Raw genomic sequence first — 21,099 nt, forward strand, 5'->3', positions numbered from 1 at the left:
AACTTCAGCTGGCAAGCAGCTAATTCTTGTGACATCCGCTGCCTCATCTTGCATCCCAGTGGATATTGGTTTTTGCAGTGCTACAGAACATAAGAACTGCCAGACTGGGTCAGACTAATGGTCCATCTAGCCCAGTATCCTGTCTTCCAACAGTGCCAGCTGCTTCAGAGGGAATGAACAGAACAGGATAATTTTGAGTGATTCATCCCCTGTTGTCCAGTCCCAGTTTCTGGCAGTTGGAGTTTTAAGGACGCCCGGCACATGCGGTAGCGCCCTTGACCATTTTGTCTTATAGCCATTGACGGACCATCCTCCATGAACTTATCTAATTCTTTTTTTAACGCAGTTACACTTTTGGCCTTCACAACATCCCCTGGTTGATTGTGCATTGTGTGAAGTAGTACTTTCTTACGTTTGTTTTAAACCAGCTGCCTATTAATTTAATTGGGTGACTTGATTCTTGTGTTATGTGAATGGAGAAATAACAATTCCCTATTCACTCTCCCCACACCAATCATGATTTTTGTAGACGTCTATCATACTCCCTTCCCCGAGTTATCTCTTTTCTAAGGTTTTCTCCAACTGATGCTAAAGTACATAGAAATGGATTGAATGCCATCAGGTCCTTGTTCAGACATGAGTGGTGGGAGAGGATCGGGAAAAGAACATCATGACCTCTTCTTTCAGACTGGTCTAAAATATAAATGTTTCCTTCCCTCCTTGCAGGGAGCACTGGGCAGAGTATCACAGTTCACAAGGTCCCAAGGAGCCCTCTGAGTGGAATTCCGGTGAGGACAGCCCCAGCAGCCGCCGTCTCCCCCATGCAGGTACCGGAATTGGGCTGGGTGGTTGCATGGCTTGCTACATCATGACGTGGCTTCAGCACATCACCATGCATGTGGCTGTAGCCAGGGAAAGGGGAAATACATGTGCTTATTTTCTGTGGAAGATCAAATGCTGGAGTTCTAATAGGGTACAGAGATCAAAGTGAGCTCCCGTTTTATCTCCTGGCTGAACGTCCCAGTGGGTGGGTGTGAACTCTTTGGAATCCACTTCAGAACTTTAATCAGCATTGACCAGGAAAGTAGGTTTTGATCATTTAAAGTGAGTTAAGATGAACCTCAAACTCAGGAAGGTATTTAGCATGTGTGTTAGGGAAGGGTAGTGTGAGAAGAGAGATGGTAAATGTTCCTGAGGAAGTATGCCCCAAGATATCAAATCAGCCTGTGGCTATTGAGGGCTGATGATGGTTGCTATGTTTTGATTTTCTCCCAGAATGCAACTCTTCTGGAATGTGATGCGTCTGATGTCACTGCATCAGCCAGTTAACATTCTGTTGGTAACTTTCAGTGCTGTGATGTAACATTACCAGAAATACTGCCTCTGGGAATGGTGGGAAAGCAGACACAGTGGCATTTCACTGATTTTGGTGGTAGCATGCCTACCATATTATCACTAGCCTCTATCACTATATGCTATCTGTGCACTTGCATCATTTGCCTTTTTGGACCTCTTTGGCCAGTCATTGTTCTAGGCACAGAAATATTCCTGAAAGCTCTCCTGGGAGCATGTAAAGCATTTAGAGACCTCTAGTGGGTGCTTGTAGAGATGACTTTAAGAACTGGCTCTTTACTGAGGTGTGACTGCAGAACAAGTATAAAATAATTATCCACCTCAAGCCTATTAGCCCCACCTTTACCAACCAGTTGAAGTCCATCAGCTTTGCTCAGCCCAAGAAGAGATGGAATGTGCCCCTGAGAATTGGATAAGGCCTGGTATTGTGTACCTACTTGTAATGATGCTGCCTCTGGCAGGACACTTCTGAGAGTATCAATTCAGGACAAATTGCTTAGAGCAGGGCAGTTACAGCCCAAGGCTGGGGTTTCTCCACTTCTAAGGCAAACCAAACCAGCCAGACAGAGAGGACTTTGGTTTTACCCCACTGGCTAACCATAAGTCATACAAGCAATTCCCTTAGACACTCCAGTTTTCCAGTATCACCACCAGTGCCATTCATTATGGGGACGAATGATTATGAAAACCAATACCCCAGTAAAAGAAAAAAAGGTTCTCCCGATCCCAAAGGACCAAGCCCCAGACCCAGGTCATTATATAAATCAGAACTTACCCACTGTTGCCAATCCTTTAGAATCTAAAATATAAAGGTTTACTCATAAAAGGAAAGAAAATATATATGAGAGCAAAAATTAGTTAAATGGAATCAATTATATACAGTAATGGCAAAGTTCTTGGTTCAGGCTTGTAGCAGTGATGGAATAAACGGCAGACTATGCAAGGTTAAATTAGGCACCAGGCTTGAATACTGGCAGGTCTCCTGCAAACACAGCCACAAAGAAATCAAGGCCTATGTCTCACATACTGGAGTGCTTTGACTAACTGACATAGATCCTCTTCCCTCCTTTCTGCCTGCAGCCATTTCTCAGGAAATTGGAGTTTATTTTATGTCATCCGGCCCTGCTGGTGATTATGTAAAAAAACAGAAAGAAACTGAGATGGTCTTCTAGGTTGACCCAGCAGGGATATGTTTACTGGGAATCATGACCCAGTAAAAAAAAAAAAGGGGGCTAAATTTATACAAGTAATCCCTCTCCCCTTCCCTCTCTCTGTCTATCTATTGGTCTCTGTCTCTCTCTTTCTGTTGGTCTTAGCTTGAGATTCATGTGTCTAGAAACTCAGGAATGTAAGCTCTGCAACATCAAATAGGTCCGTCTCTTTCAATATCCAACCTCTAGCAGGAGACCTATGCCTAATGCTTCGGAGAAAGGTGAAATCCACTCCCCATTATGTGTCTGGCCAATTATATAATGTTGTGCATGTGGAAGAAAAATGGGAATTCCTTCCTGACCCCGTACTGATTTTCTTGCACCAGGAAGCATGAGGTTTGATAACCTTTGCATAACAACAGATGTTATTCAGCCTGTATTTTGTATTTGTGTGGGCTAAGAAGAGAGAGCAGCAAGGATGTGAGAATCTAAACTCATCATGAAGAAGCTCTGAGAACTCCCAATGATTCCACTGAGGGAGCTGATTTATTTACACATACTGGACAGATGTGTACCAGATAGATACTATAGTTGGGTCATATGGTGAGTTAGAGTCCTCCTTTTCTTGAGCTGTCTTTTAGATGTCTTTTGTTTCTCAGTTTCACTGGACTCTGAACTGCAACAACCCTTCAATTCCCTGAATCTCGATACATATCTTGGCTACTTCCATTAGAAGAGTGAAGTTTTCAGAGGGTGGCAGTGTCTTTGATCTGTGAGAAAAGGTCCGAACTAAACTGTCCATGCCAGAGCTGAGAGGTGCTGAGCACCTGTAGCGTCTGTTAAAAGACTGAGTAAGGACTTCAGGATTTGACCATTCCTTCAGATTCTAAAGTCTATTAAAGTTTTTGTCTTACTATGAATAAGGACAGCAACAAAGTGAGAGAAGGGCAGCTAAGATGCAGGATGGTAAATGCCTAAGTGCCCCTAGAAACCAACCCTGAAAGCAGGCAGTTCTAAAGGCCCATTGCTGAAAGATGCTGAGCACCCTCAATTCCCAGTGACTAAACTGGAATTTGAATGTTCTTGGCACTTTCTGGAATTGGGGTCTAAATCCCTGGCCCACTTCCTAGCAAAGAGGGCAGGAGAAGGCTTGTCTGGATGGCTGTCAGCATTGGAGCTGTTGGAGCTGTGATCGGAAGCCTGGCTGAAGCCTGAAAAAGTACTTAGTGAGCATGAGAATGTGTTTCCTTTGCAGAGTCAAGAAAGGAAATTAAGAGTGGAATTAAACAGGTGTTCTGGCAGCTTCTATCAATGCCAAGCTAAGTGGGCAGTTCTGAAAGCTGGCAGCAGGCCTGCAAGTGAAAAAGGAGCCCTTTTGTGTCTGGTTCATCAAGTTGGAGGTGAAGGAGGAGGGGCTGGGAGCAGCAGATGCTGTCACTTTGGGTCTGCAGCACCAAATTATCTCTGACACTTGATTACCAAAAGAAAAATCTTTGAAAAGAAGGGTCTGTCGACACAGCATTTTGGAGCCTGTGAGAGCAAGCCTCCCAGCCAGGGTCAACCGATTCAGGCTAGCAGGACTCGCGGTAGTGCTCTAAAAATAGCTGCAGAGACAGTGGTGTGAAGGCAGTGGTCCCTCTGAAGCCTAGGGAGAGGGAGGGGTGCTTCAGAGCCCGAGCTGCAACTTCAAACCACTATCTCTGCAGCTATTTTTAGAGCGCTACTGCGAGCCCTGCTAGCCTGAATCTGTCGACCCTGACTCGCTTGGGTGTGGGCTCCAAAGTGCTTTGTAGCCACACCCACAGAGGCTGCAAATGTTTGGAAGCCAAATATATCACTAACTGAAAAGTAATTTCCCTGGATCCTCTACTTTACTTTAATTTTGAATGGCCAGATGATTGAAGGACCACCCACCAAGCTCAGGTAGAAGTAGGTATCCTCCAGACACCTCATCATCCAGGAGACAGAACTTTCTCCCAGGGCAGTCTGAGATTGTGGAATGAGCTCCCACAGGAACCAAGGTCCATCCCAGACCTTACCACTTTGTACTCCAAGTGCAAGGCACATTTCTTTGACCTTGCCTTCTCTACTATAAACACATGGCAACAGGTATATTTATATTAAATAAAAAATAAGACACCCTGCCAAAACAAGACACTCCACGGCACATTTCTCCTCCTGGGGAGAGGATGAGAGAACAAAGAACTCATGACAGATGTTAGTCACATTGCTTAATCCACTGCTGGAAGGTGCTCAGGTACTACAGTGAGGAGCATGGTATAAAATGCTGAATAGAGCAGAATACCTCTCATTCTCCTACTCTGTTTCAACAGTGAGTGAGTGAGGCCTCTTCCTCTCCTTGATTGGCCATTTATCTAACGGTAACATTTCCTGATGAATTTGTCTATGCTTGCTTGTTTCACAGAGGCATACTGCTTACAGTAATGCAAACCTGCTCAGCAAAGGAGTCGACAAACTCACAGACCTTCCAGACCTTCCCCTTGCAGGTAAATCACAGTAAATGCACAAAGAATATAAGAGGCTCCTTTTTGCCTCCCCTCCATCAGCACAGCTCTTCTCTGTCCTTCCCCACGCCACTGGGCTATCTTCCACTTGGTATGTGCAACAAAATGAAATAGACAAGATCTTCAAAATGTCTGAACATTTGAAAGATCTTATCAAGTTCACTTAGCTGTTTCACTCCCATGTGGATTATAGCCTATGGGGGAAAATGGTATGTCATGCCAACACAAACCTGCCCTCTTCACCCCAAAACATCTCTGGCACCTTCATAATCCAGCCAGTGAAACTGGAGATAATTGCATTTTGTGAAGCATGTACGGATTTGGGAGAAATCCAGAGCATGCCCTTTGGAGGTTGGTTGGTTTGTTTGTTTAAAAATAGGTTTCAGATCCAGATGCAGCTATTTAAAGAGCAATCACATCTGGGCTCTAAACAGAATCAATTTCCACAGTTCTCAGGAGATGCAATTGTTATTTCGTGCTCTTGTTTTTGTTCTCCTGTCACTTAATATTCTTTTCCACCAGTATTTACTTTTGATTCCTTCACTAGAGCCCCTTGTCTTGATTGTCTACTCCTGACTGGAGGTGTTGCGGCAGGATCTGTAGCAATAGCCATAGATTAATAGATTTTTAAGGATAGAAGGGACCATTATGACCATCTAGTCCAACATCGCTGTGATACTGAAATGTTCTTTGAGGAGTGGAAACCTGATTTCTGCCCTTTCACTGGTAAGCTGATTTTCTGCAATAGTACTCAGTTAGCTCTAGGAGTGTGTCTACACAGCAACTAGATACCTGCAGCTGGCCCGTGCCAGCCGACTTGGGCTTATGGGGCTCGGGCTGCAGGGCTGTTTCATTGCTGTGTGGACTTGGAGTCTGAGCTCTGGAGCCCTGCCACGTCACAGGGTCCAACAGCTCTGGCTCCAGCCTGAGCCCAGAAGTCTGCACAGCCATGTTCCATCTAATTTTTCCCATCCAGGTGCAGAATTAATTTTGTTATGTGCACCAATATGGAAGTGATGTGTCATACATCACCTCCATATATCACCTCCATATTGGTGCACACAACAAAATTCATGTGGCGGGGCGGGGGTGGGGCCAAGGGCTTCAGAGTGTGGGAGGGAGCTCAGGGCTGGGGCAGAGGGCTGGGGTGGGTGGGTGGGGTGAGGGTGCAGGCTCTGGGGTGGGGCCGGGGATGAGGGGTTTCAGGTGCAGGCTGCAGCGGGGAGAGGGAACTCTCCCCAGCTCCCTCTCCCCGCAGCAGCTCCAGGGCTGGGGCTGCGGGATAGATGCCTCTACCCCAGCCACAGCAGGTCCAGGCTGGGGCTGGGGGAGGGGCGCCTCTCCCCCGACCATGGCAGGTCCAGGGCTGGGTTGGGGTCAGGGGAGGGGCACGTCTCCTCCGGCCGCAGCAGGTCCAGGCTGGGTTGGGGCCAGGGGAGGGGTGCCTCTCTCACGGTCACAGCAGGTCCAGGTCTGGGCCAGGGGCTGCAGCAGGGCGTGCTGGGGCTGGTTTGGGTCCAGGGCTGGGGGAGAGGAATCTTTCCCCGCAGCAACCCTGAGCGCCTGTGTGGCTCTTAATAGGCTACTGTGTGGCTGCACAGTTTAGAGGGAACTTAGCTGCCCAGTGATGAATCAGCTCCACAGCCTGAGACCCACAAGCCTGAGTCGGCTGCCACAGGCCAGCCACAGGTGTCTAGTTGTTGTGTAGACCTACCCACAGAGAGAAACTAGAGCCCTGTCTTCATTTTCAGACTCTTCAAATACCCAGTTAAGATTCCACATTCACAATTCAAAGATGTACAAATACTGTAGCTGAACAACAAGCCTGGTTACAAGGAATATGGCAGCACAAGTTAACTTCAGAGCTCTGTTCTTCCTGCTGGTTTCTCCTGCCATGCAGTGGACTAGAGGGCAGAAGATACGATACCAATGGAAGGAACCGATTTTTCCTTAAAGTTACATCAACTGTGTTTCATTTTCTAGAAAATGTCTTGCCTGGGGGGTTTACCTGCTGCTCATCATTACAGAAGTTCACTTTAACCTCAGCCAGTTATACTAAAACTAAACACCAGTCCTTGAAAGTAAATGCATTCCCCTTCCATAGCTAGCCACTGTATTTTATAAACTGGTGGTTGCTCCTTTAAAATGTCCATTTGAGCTGAAATTTCTTGAGTGGGGCAGTTGACAGCTGACCACTCCCAAAGCACCCAAAAGCCATTGCTTCCCTCCTCAAAGCCAGAAAGCCCTGGGGGAAGGTGACTGCTGGCACCCTGCAGGACAGATGATTTACTCTCTGAGCCATCTCCAAGCCAGTGGCATCAAATGAGAGCTGAGCTGTCATGAGAATACAGCAGGAGCTGGACGGGCAGAAGGAGAGAACACATGGAATTCATGATGGGAACCTGACCAAAGACGCAACAGCAGCTTTATGTAATGTGTTGCCTTCAAACAACAAAGGTAACACCTCCAGGCTGCAGTGTCATGAGAAGAGGAATCTGCTGGGAGCTTGCTCAGTATAGGTCAGAGGATTTCAGGCACAGCTAGTGCATGCTGAAATGCTGCTTCTAAAAACACTCAGCTCGGTGTGGATGAGAGGGGTCTCTCGGCAACTTCAGTGTGAACTCTTGCCAAGGTTACACTGTCAGTGACTTGGCCTGTCGTGCTGAGGTGATGATGCACACTGTACTACAGCCACCACTGATGTACACCCAAGGGGCCCGTCTTTTATACGCTTTGGCAACGCTCGTATTGCTTGTTGTGCCAGGAAAAGGTTTGAGCTGAGCTGAGGTTTTGCCATGCTTAGGCACAACAGGGTGAGCCTCAGCTTTAACTCTCAGTGTGGCTTTCTTTCCTATGACCTCATTTAAACATTAGTGTTTGTATTGCCTGTTAGTTCTCAGATCCTGGCCACTCTGCTGATGCAACTCAGCATTCTCTAGCCACTGTATCGCAGAGCACTTGAGAATGAGTCAAGTAGAACCCAAAGAGGAAAGGAACATTTTAAGATGAGACTGAAAGATCACAAAAGTAATTCTCAGGGTGAGACTGGGCAATACTCAACCACTTGAGTGACTCCCCAACCATGCAGAGTGGGACATAGTAGAGAGAAATCAGAGAGAGTAGTGGTGGAGGAAATGGACATGTGGTAATGCGGGTGGCTGGAGTGAATGTTGGCCCCTTCTTCAAAAGCTCGGTGTTCTTGGTGCTGTACTTCAAATACTCCGTTCCCTCTGACTCCTATTTCTGTTGATCTTCTCCCAGCAAGGCACAGGGCTTGTCCACACAAACTGATCAACTATCATGGAAGAAGCTATTCTGCTATAGCTATGACCAACTGACTCCCTGTGTGAACGCTCTATCCCAGAATAAAGTTTGCTTTGCTGTTACGGTAAAGCTATGCCAGTCAATTGCCCCATGTACACAGTTCCTTATTGGAGAGGCTTATAGCTTTCTTCTGTGTAAAAGACCCATTACCTTAATTGAGGAGATAAATACTTTGGTTGCAAAGTGGGAGACCGCAAGTGTAAATCGCCAGTAACGATCCACCTCACTCCTGCCCTGGCAGATATTTATCAGGGGAACTGTTTACTGTAACAACAAAAGATTAGGCTCTGGACTCCATGCTGTTTGTCTAGCTTTGCTAATGAGCTTTGATAGAGTAATAGGAGTTTCAAGACCTCCGCAGAGCAAGGATTAATGACTTGCATCATTATTTCCCATTTTCAATGAGAAAATGTAAAGTCTTTCCCTCTGAATCTCTACAACCCCAACTGATAGGCTGCCCCCTACTGACCCAGCACCTGAAACCCCTCCTCCCCCCTTGCAAGCTGTCCTTTGACCAATGACTTGGGGGCATTGGAATACCTGACTGGCTGTGGTTCTGTTTCTGGAAGTTCCATCCTCAGGAGGTGGAAATTCCAGAAGTACAATGCAGCGCAACAAATGAGGTCTTGTTTCTGCCTCTTGGGGCACCCAGTGGGCCTGGGGAATTGGTTTCAGTTAGTCTGAAGTTGAGGGGAGAATGAGTGGACACTGTACAGTTGTTAATTTATTAATAAATATGGGTAGAAGGGACAAGAGACAGGGAAAGCAGTTATGCTGAACCCAGATCATCCATCTCTAAAGCTAGATTTAAGCTCTCTGTGAATTTAGTGCTGGTAAGTTAGTCTCACTTTGTACACAGAAGAGGTACAGTACAGCAGCCATTGTGTAAGCTTTCCCTGTACTGCTCCCCAGTACAACGTGCCTCATGCTTGATGTCTAGAGAGAGAGGAGTCAGTCTTTGTGCCCCATTTAAGCGTTTGCCTCTCTGCAGAGACTGTCACCATGGAGTTGCATTAGTGCTCTCTGCTGTGATGTGATGTTAGCCTTTGTGATATGGACACTTGTCTGCAAGTAACTTGCCAAATTCATTTCAGGCATGATGCCAGCCATTGGGTAGTTACTAGTGGGTGTTGCTGCCACCCTGGGCTGGATTTGAACCAGCAGCCTAGAGGCGAAAGGCTTGTCTCATTTCCAGTCCTGTTAATGGCAGGTTAACAAAAAGAGTCTGACAGTGAGCTGGTCCCTTCAGTCGTCTAGTGACCATGTCTAGGGATCAACTTTTGAACCTTTAAGATGGTAGATTTTGGTATTTCCCTTCATTCACCTGAGGCCCCCGCTCCCCAGCGGGACTATCAATCACAGGAAGCTAAGCAGCGTGTACTGTTGAAATCATCAAAGTCCTTGCTTGTTACAGTCACCTCTAGTCTGTTCAAGGTTTCCTAACCCCATGTCCGTTTAATGAACAACGGAGTATGTTTGTTTAGAATCAAAGCAACAAGCTACATATTGTTGTGTGCTGCTTGGTAGGGCAGTGATTAATCAGATTCCTCAGGCCCAGAGACTGATGGCTTTTTCTGTTCCCACAGACCTTCTAAAAGGGAGGAGTGAGGACCTGAAACCAGACCATTACCTCCGCAAGAGCCCTTCCCTGGAGTCTCTGAGCAAACCCCCCTCAATGGCCTTCAGCAGCAGGATGCTGACCTCCAGCCCAAGCAGCCTGAGACCCCCCAGCAAACTCAGGTACCAACTCAGTGAAAAATGCAATCCACTGGCCTGAGCCACCATTTTAGTTGGCAAACTGATGGCTGTTTAATTCAGTGGTTCCCAGTCTCTGTGGAGCTCCCATACAGGAAGTGGGTAGGGATGACAAACTGAGGACTAGCAGTGATGTTCATTGTTAAGGAACAGGAGTCCCCAGGGGCACTCACCGTTATATACCAGTATTGGTACAAGCACCAGTCAGTGGTCAGGCACTATTGTTGTGGTGCAGCTTTGGTTGTAGCTATAAATAAAATCTAATGAGAGAGTTTGAGATATGAGAGGAAACCAAAGTATTAATTCTGGCCCATATTGTACATGTGCACTGGAAAAATGCATACATTTTTCTGCAAGTGCTATTAATAGTGGAAGCTTTTAGGGCAGACAAGTGCAGGTGTTTTGACCCTGCTCTGTGCCTTTGTCTTGTCGGTAGTACAGTTTCCACGGTAGCTAGCACCAGTGCAGAAAAATGCCTGCAGATTTTCCCATTTTAATTAAGACTTTTATTCTGCAGTGGTATTCTCCAGTTGGGAATAGCGTGACCAGATGTCCCCATTTTTGTCCACTGAATGCATCCGATGAAGTGAGCTGTAGCTCACGAAAGCTTATGCTCAAATAAATGTGTTAGTCTCTAAGGTGCCACAAGTCCTCCTTTTCTTTTTGCGAATACAGACTAACTTGGCTGCTACTCTGAAACCTGATTTTGTAGGGACAGTTCCAGTTTTTGGGTTGTTTTCTTATATAGGCTCATATTACCCCCCCACCTCCCTGTTCCGATTTTTCACATTTGCTGTCTGGTCACCCTAGTTGGGAATGAGCTTGCTGCTCCAGAATAATTAGGTAACTTCTATCCATGGTTTACGCTAAAGCCCCAGTTTTAGAGGTGCATTGATAGAGGTTTATTGAAAATTTGCCTTTTGATGTCTGAAGAGGGAGGTGAAAAGGGAGTGAAGGATGATGATTGCAGCTGTAGAAAAAGTAGATCAAAGATATGCATTCCTTTAGATATGTTTTACTGAGTGCTTCCCAAATACATTTTTATCATAGGCTTTGTTTCCATTTGTATCCAGTGATCCCAAACTAATTTGTGTCTCAGAGCTAAACACATATTACAGCTGCCTGAAAAGATATTCCATATAAGTTGTTTGCATTCTCCCACTGAGAATGTATTGTGCTACCCTGGTTTATTATGTGCATGTAATGTCAAAAGTGAAAGAGAGGAGCTGGTTAAATCAAATTTACTTCCTTCTCCTCCCCCAATTAGCGTGGAGAGAAAGGACCCATTAGCAGCCCTGGCCCGAGAGTATGGTGGTTCCAAGAGGAATGCACTGCTGAAGTGGTGTCAGAAGAAGACTGAAGGTTACCTGGTAAGAAGACACATGCGTTTTATTTTTCATTGGCTTGTGCTGTAAGCAGCTGTCATTTCAAGGAAATGTGTGTATTGCAATCTGCAGATTTTTCTCTGTTGTCTCCTCTCACTGGGTGTTTTCCATCCACCTTCTTATCGAAAGCTCTCTCTAACCCTCAAGTACCCAAAGTTACCTTTGGGTTAAGTGACTCGGTTTACTTCCCATCATATGCTGAAGTATTTGCTTCATCCAAATGTCACTGAAGGTCAGCAGTAGAGGGTATGTGAGCTGCAGCTTTAAGCTGAGGGCATATGTCTCAAATGCCATCTTAATGTCTTTTCCTTGGATTTCCTCTCTGAGCTCTCAGAAGATGCCACTTCTTATGACCGTTCTGTGAAACCAAAAAGACATTGGCCGGGGTGGCCTTGATCAAGAGGGTCCTGCTGTTTCCCTGATGGCCCTAGTAATTTTCCTCTTGACTGGTCAGCAAAAGCTCAGTAGCACTGGAGGAATTGTTGCTATGTCATATTATAATTGGCTTTATGCCCAACAGTCCTGTTATTGGCTCAAACAAATGTAGAGAGAATGGACTTGAAAGCTTTGATCCTGATACTTACGTGTTTTTGAGGGAGCTGGATAAAAGGCTGATAATGGAATGAATCCCAAAGGACTGCTGTCTTTCCCTTGAGTGTTGTGTAGAGTGCAGTGTAGTACTAACTGTACAGCAGCGGAGAGCTTATTTGGAATGAAACACAGCTTCTGCAGCGATTGTCCAGGTAGCTGCCAACTCTGCGTTTCTAAAACGTCTTCTATAAAGACCATGTGAACAGAAAGCTTCGATTGGATGGCCAAGGTTCTGTCCATGCAGGTTCCCGGGTATATTCACACTGGTCTAGAGCCATCACCTTATTGTTGAAATGTTCCATGTCCATGAATCATCTTGCAAATGCTGTTTGTACTGGTAATGCGAGGCTCTTTCTGATGAGACCTTACAAGCTGAAGGCCTGTCTGATCTGGCTGGATACCATGGCAATGTTGTGATACAGAAGTAGGGATTTGCCCTCCTGTCTTACCCAGAATTTCCCCTCTTCCTATTCTGTGCAGTATGCTGTGCTCAGGTTGGCTGCTGCCCTTCATTTATTGGGTGGCTGCAGGTCATTGTCTGTGTGTGTCGCCTATGAAGCACTTTGGGATGAAAGGTGTTATAGAAATGTAAGATGTTTTAAATTACCCTGAATTCCATGTAGTTTAGGACTATTTAAAAAGGTAAATGAGATGACCTGGGTAATTTAGGCTTGTCTATCGGACATCAATTCCAGGCAAGATAATAAAGAAGCTGATACAGGACTTGATTAATAAAGAATTAAAGGAGGATAATATAATTAATGCCAATCAACATGGGTTTATAGAAAATAGTTCGTGTCAAACTAACTTGATATCTGTTTTTGATGAGATTCTAAAATTGGTTGATAAAGGTAACAGTGTTGATATGATTTACTTGGACTTTGGCAAGGTGGTTGACTTGATATTGAACAACATTTTGATTAAAAACTAGAATGAAATAAAATTAGCATGGCACACATTAAATAGATTAAAATCTGGTTAACTGATAGGTCTCAAAATGTAATTGTAAACAGAGAATCATCAGCAAGTGGGTGTGCTTCTAGTGGGGCCCTCAGGAATTAGTTCTTGACCCTATGCTATTTAACATTTTATCAATGACCTGGAAGAAAATATAAAATCATCACTGATAAAGTTTACAGATGACACAAAAATTGAGGGAGTGTTAAATAACAAAGAGGACAAGTCACTGATAGAGAGTGATTTGGATTGCTTGGTAAGCTGGGCACAGGTAAGCAATATGCATTTTAATACAGCTAAACGTAAATATATTCATCTAGGAACAAAGAATGTAGGCCATACTTTACAGGTTGGAGTACTCTATCCTGGGAAGCAGTGACTCTGACAAAGATGTGGGGGTTGTGGTGGGAACATGAGCTCCCCGTTTGACACTGTGCCCAAAAGGGCTAATGCGATCCTGGGATGCATAAACAAGGGAATCTCAAGTAGGAGTAGAGGGGTTATTTTACCTCTGTATTTGGCACTGATACAATAGCTCCTGGAATACCTTCTCCAGTTCTGATGTCAAAAATTGGAGAGTGTTCAGAGAAGAGCCATAAGAATGATTATAAAGCATTGGAAGCTGTGCCTTATAGTGAGAGATTCAAGGAACTAAATCTGCTTACCTTAACAAAGAGAAGATTAAGAAGCGATTTGATCACAGTCAATAAGTACCTACATGAGGAATAAATATTTGATAATGGGCTTCAGTCTATCAGGCAAAGGTATAACATGATCCAGTGCGTGGAAGCTGAAGCTAGCCAAATTCAGACTAGAAACAAGACATCAGTTTTTAATACTGAAGGTAACTAACCATTGGAACAATTTCTCCATCACTGGCCATTTTTAAATCAAGATCAGCTGTTTTTTTTTCTTAAAGATCTGCTCTAGGAGTAATTTTGGGTAAGTTTTCTGGCCTGTTTTGTACAGGGGATCAGACTAGATTATCACAGTGGTCTCTTCTGGCCTTGAAATCTGTGAACCTGTGGTTACGTCTACACTGCATACTACTGGAGGTGATGTGTAGGATATGTGTAACTACATGCCACAGTGAAAAGCAAGCTGCATCCACACTGCAGTGTGTAGCTACACACATCAGCGAAAGGCTCTGGTTGGGGGACGCATCAGGGAAAGGCTCTGGCAGCAGGGGGAGCTTCTGGAGCCTTTCTCTGCTGCCTCTCTCTCTGCCGGAGCCTTTCACTGTGGCAGGGAGCTGCTGGAGCTTTTCCCTGCTGCCTCCCCAATGCCAGAGACTTTCCCCATGGCAGGGAAAGGCTCCGGCAGTGGAGAGGCAGCAGAATGCTGCATTGCTAAAAATAGTTATGTAGACAAGGGAGGCACTACTTGGGTATTTAGAGCCCCGTGTAGGGTACGCACCCACAGGATTCAAGCCTGTCTTTACCCTTCTTGCCTAAGCAGTGCCTCACCATCTACACAGCTATTTATAACTGTGTTGGGGGGCATGCAGCTTAGGTACCCTACATGCCACCGTAAGGAGCGTGCAGTGTAGACGTACCCTGCTAAACTATTCTACCCACTGTCATTTTGTAATCACTGTATAAATTGTGGCACATTCTAATTCCTTATCACATTCTTTGTCTCTGCCATTACAGAAAGAAATTCTAGCATGGAATACCCGGGTTTAGGTGGGATATTACCTTCCATAAACTAGGGAACTTCATCATATGTTGCAACATATCTCGTCTTATGTGACACTTGGAGTTGTGTGTAAAACCCAAGCTAATGCTTGTACTGAAAGAAAATTAGGATAGACTTGTCACTTCTGTGCAAGTGAGAGCAAGCCCAAGGAATTGACTGGCTGAGCAGAGAATGCCATGTTTACCTCCATGCTTTCTGTGTCATTACCAGCATTTGGTTCCAATATTTGAGAATTATGCAGTGAAGGCATTAAAGTTTAGCAGCTGGTTCTGACCTATTGCTATTGTATCATTGCTCTTAACGTTTCAGAAGTGGGGCGTGATGACAAAGCTTCATCCCAAGCAAGAGCTCTTGGGTAGCTGTGGTTTGTGTTTGACAGAGACAAACCAGGGCTTTGGCTGTGCTTCTAGCTGAACTTTTGGGCTGTAGTAGGCATTTAGAACAAGGCGAATTGTTGTCTGTATACTGTGTGTGTGAGATACTCTACTCTGTAATGTTGACATTTTTCTTTCATAAGAATAATATTGTTTGTTACTTAGGATAGAAGACAAAAGGATTTATTGCCAAATAATCCATGCCCTGGAGCAAAACTTTCATAAACAACAAAACACGTATTTTTAAATAAACAATTTTTTTTCTCTCCACAACTAGCTCCTTTATGAAACTTTAGCTGCTGGAGCCAGCACCTTAGAAGAAGAAAGACAGTAGCTTTTCCCTTTGAAACAAATTGATTTGGAGACAGTTTTGTTGTTGTCTGGTAGTGCTGGCTCATTCACCAGGCTACTTACATTAACTGATTCATCTTCCCATTAGCTACTTATGTTAAACATTCGCCCATTCTCCTTGTGAAATAGATATGTTATTACTGCTCTCATTTTGCATAGGGCCAAACTGAAGCAGAAGGACTGAGTGATTGGCCTAAGGATGTGTGTCCAGAGTGGTAGAGCCAGGATTAGAATTCAGGTCTTCCAAGTTTCTGGTCCTCGCCTCAATCCAATATGCCATGCTGCCTTCTCATAAAGCTGTATGTTCTGTGCAGGACTGTAAATAGAGCTGTACTCCATTGCCCTCTGGCCTTCTGAAAATCTCTAGGTCTCAAAGTTTGACTTTTCCATCCAGTCCTTTGCAAATGCTATATGAAGTAGAAGCTGGGGTTGGAAAAGACCTGTTAGGTCAACAAGCCCATCCCTCTCAGCCAATGCAGGATTGTTCCCTATAGTGTTGTCCAATCTTTAAATGTCCCATTAAATGGGCTTTCACAATTTCTCTTGAGAGACTCTTCCCAATTTGTTGGAACTCGTTTACCCCATCATTATCTTCATCATTGCAAATCAAGCACTTGATCGATCTCTAGGAAAGTGCTTAAGGTAGGGGTCCGGTTGTATATTCAGTCTATGTTAATCACTAACAATGTTGTCATGCCACCAAAGCTTTTGATGCCCATGTGATCGACAGTCATTTGATGGTCTTCCATTCTAATGATATGTCCTTATCAAGAAAGTTGCTGAAACTGAACCAGCGCTGATGGAGGTGATTGTTCAATTCCTGACGTTGTCTTGTCGCTTATTATGGAGCAGCTGATGAAGACTACGAGAATCAAAAATGTCAATCTGGTGCCCTTCAGCCTTCCTCAATGCCCACGTTTCACTTCCATACTACACAATTGGTGTAGACGTGATGTCACAGCTTCCCCACAGAGGCTGCTGAAGAGTCCAAAACACGGCAGTAGCTGCCGATACTCTTTCGGGTATCATTCAGCACTGTTTGTGACACTTCCCAAATTGAAGCTCGCTGCTAAAAGCTTTCCCAGATTGTCAGCCAGTATTTTCTTTTCCTTAATGTCATCTTGTTACTCCTACGTCGGACTAATGCTGGTGCTTTTAGTGGCACTAATATGCCTTTGCCAGTGTATGGATCAGCTCAGACTCTACAGGTACCAGCCCAGTACCAAGAAAGCCAAGAACTCCCATGCAACAAGAAAACAAAAGGAAAAGTCCTGTTTTTTTACCCTGAACCCAAGAAGTGGGGTTAAAATATGTTGTTGGATAGCAGGCCACACATGAGGCATGCAGGGCAGTCTGGGTCTACATGTTGTTGTTCCTTTTGGAATTAGTCTCTGGAGGAAAAATGTTCATGGTTCAGAGGACAGTGAAAGCCTTGGGTTTATTTACAGCTACTGGAGTGATCCCACTACTCACCTGGCTGCACAAAAGTTTCAAAGGGAGCTGTATGACCTTTTTGGCCTGTGCTCTGGTGAAGCTCTTGTTGTCTCCATGACCCTCCTCCTGTTACTGTCTTTGCTGAAGCAAAGTGATTTGCCTCAGGTAGTTTTTAGAAAAGGCAGTCACACTGCCTGTATATATGCTCCAAGAGAACCAGGAGGGGCTCTGATTGGGGGGCTACCAGTGGGGTTTATCACCTACAGGGTAAGTTTTCAGAGCAAGGTCTTAAAGGGGAATGAACAGATGGGAGAGGAGCAGATTGGTTTATTGTATGGATTTTGCTCCTTTCCTCACTTCGTGCTCTCCTTCCCCCCACTGCCCTACTTAGAGACAGTTTCTTTTGGCTGTCTTCATCAGTCTCACTCCCAATTTCCCTGTACAGTGCATTCTCTGAGACTTCTTGAACTTTCCCCTCGTGTTTCCCCTGCCATGAGGCCCAGGATTCCAGGCCCTAACCTCCATCAAGAAGGACTGAATGCAGCCCAACTTTGCTTCCCCATGAGTCCTGGCCTCCCATGGCCTTGCTGATATTAAGCTCCATATGGAGTCTTTATGAGTCCCAAGTATGAAGAACTGGAATGAGTTGGAGAATGCCATCCTCCCTCCTGACTCAGCTGCTGCCCTCAGCGGGGAATGACACAATGAAGAAGGCTTTTGTGCCTAACCATGTTAATATGCATGGCCACTTTGTGTCTTCCCTTCATATGGTGCCTGTGCCTCAGTTCACATCACCAGTCACAGATAAACATGAGCAAACCCCAATGTACTTGGTCATGGTGACTTCCCACCGGGTTTCCCCTGCTATGAGGCCCAGGATTCCAGGCCCTAACCTCCATCAAGAAGGACTGAATGCAGCCCAACTCAAACCCCATCAGTCAGCTGACTCCTAATTGGAACTACAGAATAGGAGACCTCCCACCTGACTGCCCCGCTCCATTTTCAATAGCTGAGCTTGCTGCCTCTTAAATTCCGTGTCTGTTGGACAATTCCTGATTTGAGTTACTTAGCTTGGGGGAGGGAACTCCTTCCTGTTTAAATTACAGGGAGATTAGATTTGATCAAACTATTTGAGCTGATACTCATGGTGTAGACCAGTAGCAGCTACCACTCATGCCCCAGATCCCCCAGTGAAAGCTGGATCGATTGGCTAGGAGAGTGACTGGGGATGAGTCCCAGGGATGTGTGAATAAAACCTCCTTTTATTCCTAAACCTTTTTAGAATGTTTTAATCCGGCGGGGGTAACACCCCTTCTACTATTAGTGGAAATGTACACCCTACTCCTGCCCCTCTCCCCTGTGTTGATCAGTGAGAAACATTCCCCTTACTTTGATCTCTAGCATCATCCACAAGAGGAAAAGTCAATACACATGGGGAGAGAGACCCTGGAGGAAGTTGAGAGAAGAGTAACAAAAATGATTAGTGGAGTGGAAGGTATGATTTATAAGGAAGGACTGCAAGAGTTTATAGCTTTGTTTTTTATGCTTATTGCTTAGCTATCTGTCTCTGATCTGTCTATGGTATTTCTAAAGTAGATATCACTTTGGTATTTAAGCAGTGGTCTGATAGTTAAAGATGGTAAACACTAAAGAAGAAGAGAAATTATTTAGAGGCATGTAATTAGGAGCGATAAAATGAAATAAAGGGGGAAATAAGGTTTAATAACCAGAAAAAAATACCTGACAATGTGATCTATTATGCTGTGGAATAATCTCTCACATGGAGTGGATGTGTCCTTGCTAGGGACACTTAAAACTAGGCTGGATGAAACTGAATAAATGCCCAATAGGAAGCAATCGTGCCTCGACCTGACTGATAGGGCATAACAAGTCCTTGCCCTGCCTAGGTCATTCTATAGAGGAATCTCTTTCTGAGTTCCTTGTTCTGGGTGGTGTTTGACATTTGGGGCAACAGTTTCAAACAGTTATTCCTCTGTTGCTGGGTTGTTTTGTGTGTGTGTGTGTGATGTGTTTAATTTCAACAACAAAACAGAATTATGTGGAACTAAAGCTTGTGTGATGAAAAGTGGATGGGATAGGGTCAGGAGGTTTTGTCAAGGCAGCCTTCTGCAGCTGAAATATAGTTTTTAAATTCATGTCCGTTTCAGGTGCACACACCCTTTTAAACCTGTCATTTCTCTTACATGAACCCATGCGAGAACCCATGCCCTCTCACTCTGCACGTGCACGCACACCTCGAATGTCCCACCAGCTCTCCCAGCTTGTTGACGACATGATCTGCAATGTGAGGTAGTGACAAGATGACCAGATCTGATAACTGCCTACGTGGCTCTAAAATCCAATTACCACAAATCCTTTAGACTGTAAATGATGGCTCAGAGGAAACTATTTCTGTCAAAACAGGTTTTTCTGTTGTTCTGGTCTTTTTCATCTGTTTAAAAAAAAATATGCATCATAGCAACATCAGGAAGTTGAAACTTGGGTGCCCCCTTCTAGTTATGGAGTAATAGGTTCTGTTCCCCTGAGTCTTCACTCCCTGCAGCTGCTGAGAGTCCTTTTTGTTGCATTATCACGCTCCATAATCCTATCATTAGTGGCTGTGGTGGTATTTAAGTGCTCCAGTTCTGTTTACTCTCTGTGGAGACCATCTGTCAAGGGGCCAAATCTCTCCAGATTAAACCTATTACCAGCCAGAGTTGTATTATGAGAACATAGGACATCAAGAGGCACTTATCCCTGGGTCATTAAAATGGTGCTATCACTCTATTGCTTCTGCCACACACGTCCTCCCGAGTATGGGTATGTTAGTTTCACCAGTCAGGTAGGATGAGCACTCTGTTTAGTAACAATGAAAATGGTATCAAGTTAGTGAATACCGATTGCTTAAAAGAACTGCTTGGTTTTCCCATTCTTGTTTCCAGCCACTAAGCAGTTTATTTTTTGTGGGGGGAGGGGAATCAGCATGAAGAGAGTTTTACGAAGCTGAACCCATTATCCCCAGAGTAATAGGACAGTAGCTCTGGACTCTTTCCAACAAACTTGTAATGGGTTCCATAAGAGCTCTTCTTGAAGAGCCAATATCTTTATTATGGCCTCATCTTTGCAAATCTCTTGAGATTCCTTCCTGTATAGAGGGCCACTGGTTGGGAACCAGGGCATCCTGCAACAGGCACAGGTGAGATAGCAATTAGAGCTATAAACTCTGAACATTTTAAAATCTTGGTCCGATATAAGTTCCCTGTCAGCACCTCCAGGCTGTTGCATTATGTCTGCTCCCTGACCATGGAAATCTCAATCCATGTGGTCATGGTTAGTGGCAGAGGGCATTTTCACCGGAAGCCAAGTCATTCCCAGCAGTAGTGGCATCAGTTTGAGGGACTACATAGGGATCCTAGGTATTCATTTATTGGCTTCAGAATGAGCACCAAGAAAAGGAGGACTTGTGGCACCTTAGAGACTAACCAATTTATTTGAGCATAAGCTTTCGTGAGCTACAGCTCACTTCATCGGATGCATGAATGAATGAGTGAATGCATGAATAAATGCACGAATGAGCACCGCTTCTCCAGTCAGACTCAATACCATCTTGAAGGCTCTCAGCAGCACACAGAAACTACAAAGTATTTTTCATTGTGCTCTTCAGTATGGCTGGACAACCCTTGGATCTCTTTCCTTATAAAATATTCTTACAGTTCTGAGCAAAGCTATACCAGAATGGTTGGCTTCCCTTCCCTTGGTTTACAGAGTCATTTGATCATGAAGTAGGTAATAAGAGTCCCGGAAACATTATGCATGTTTCAGAAAGTACAGTTCGGAGTTTGTAGGAGCTGTTTATGGAACAACAGTCTCAGAGAGTTGTATTGTCTTCCACTTGTTTATTCTAAATTAGCCAAGCATGAAAAGCCAGCGGCTCACTCTAGTTCTTAGCAATTTTGTCTCAAAGTTCTGGAGATTGTCTCTTTAGGCTGCCTTTGCTTGAGACAGAAATAATCTTAGAGATGTGACTTGGGAAGGGGTTTGGGGTATATGGAACATAGAGTGATAGAAATGTAGGGCTATAAGGGACTGCAAGAGGCAGTCTAGTCTATCCCGCTGAGGTAGGACCAGGTAAGCCTAGACCATCCTGAAAAGTATTTGTCTAACCTGTTCTTAAAAGCTTCCAGTGATGAGGATTCTACAA

The 21,099-nt window shown here is 44.7% G+C and overlaps 1 protein-coding gene across 8 annotated transcripts in view; it reads left to right on the forward strand.

The window, feature by feature from the left end:
* Positions 1-21,099, forward strand: part of SPECC1 (sperm antigen with calponin homology and coiled-coil domains 1) — a 171,952-nt gene that overhangs the window by 118,589 nt on the left and 32,264 nt on the right. For 6 of the 8 annotated variants that reach the window (XM_073315156.1, XM_073315159.1, XM_073315158.1 and 3 more), the window contains 4 exons: positions 727-827; positions 4,930-5,011; positions 9,940-10,093; positions 11,376-11,478. In XM_073315156.1, the coding sequence (XP_073171257.1) occupies positions 727-827; positions 4,930-5,011; positions 9,940-10,093; positions 11,376-11,478 (440 nt within the window). Of the gene's footprint in view, positions 1-726; positions 828-4,929; positions 5,012-5,576; positions 5,756-6,780; positions 7,368-9,939; positions 10,094-11,375; positions 11,479-21,099 lie in introns of those variants that run through there. The other 2 variants (XR_012155359.1, XM_073315162.1) reach the window with 2 other exon arrangements.

This window comes from Lepidochelys kempii, chromosome 17, assembly GCF_965140265.1.
Source record: "Lepidochelys kempii isolate rLepKem1 chromosome 17, rLepKem1.hap2, whole genome shotgun sequence".
Classification (NCBI taxonomy): Eukaryota; Metazoa; Chordata; order Testudines; family Cheloniidae; genus Lepidochelys; species Lepidochelys kempii.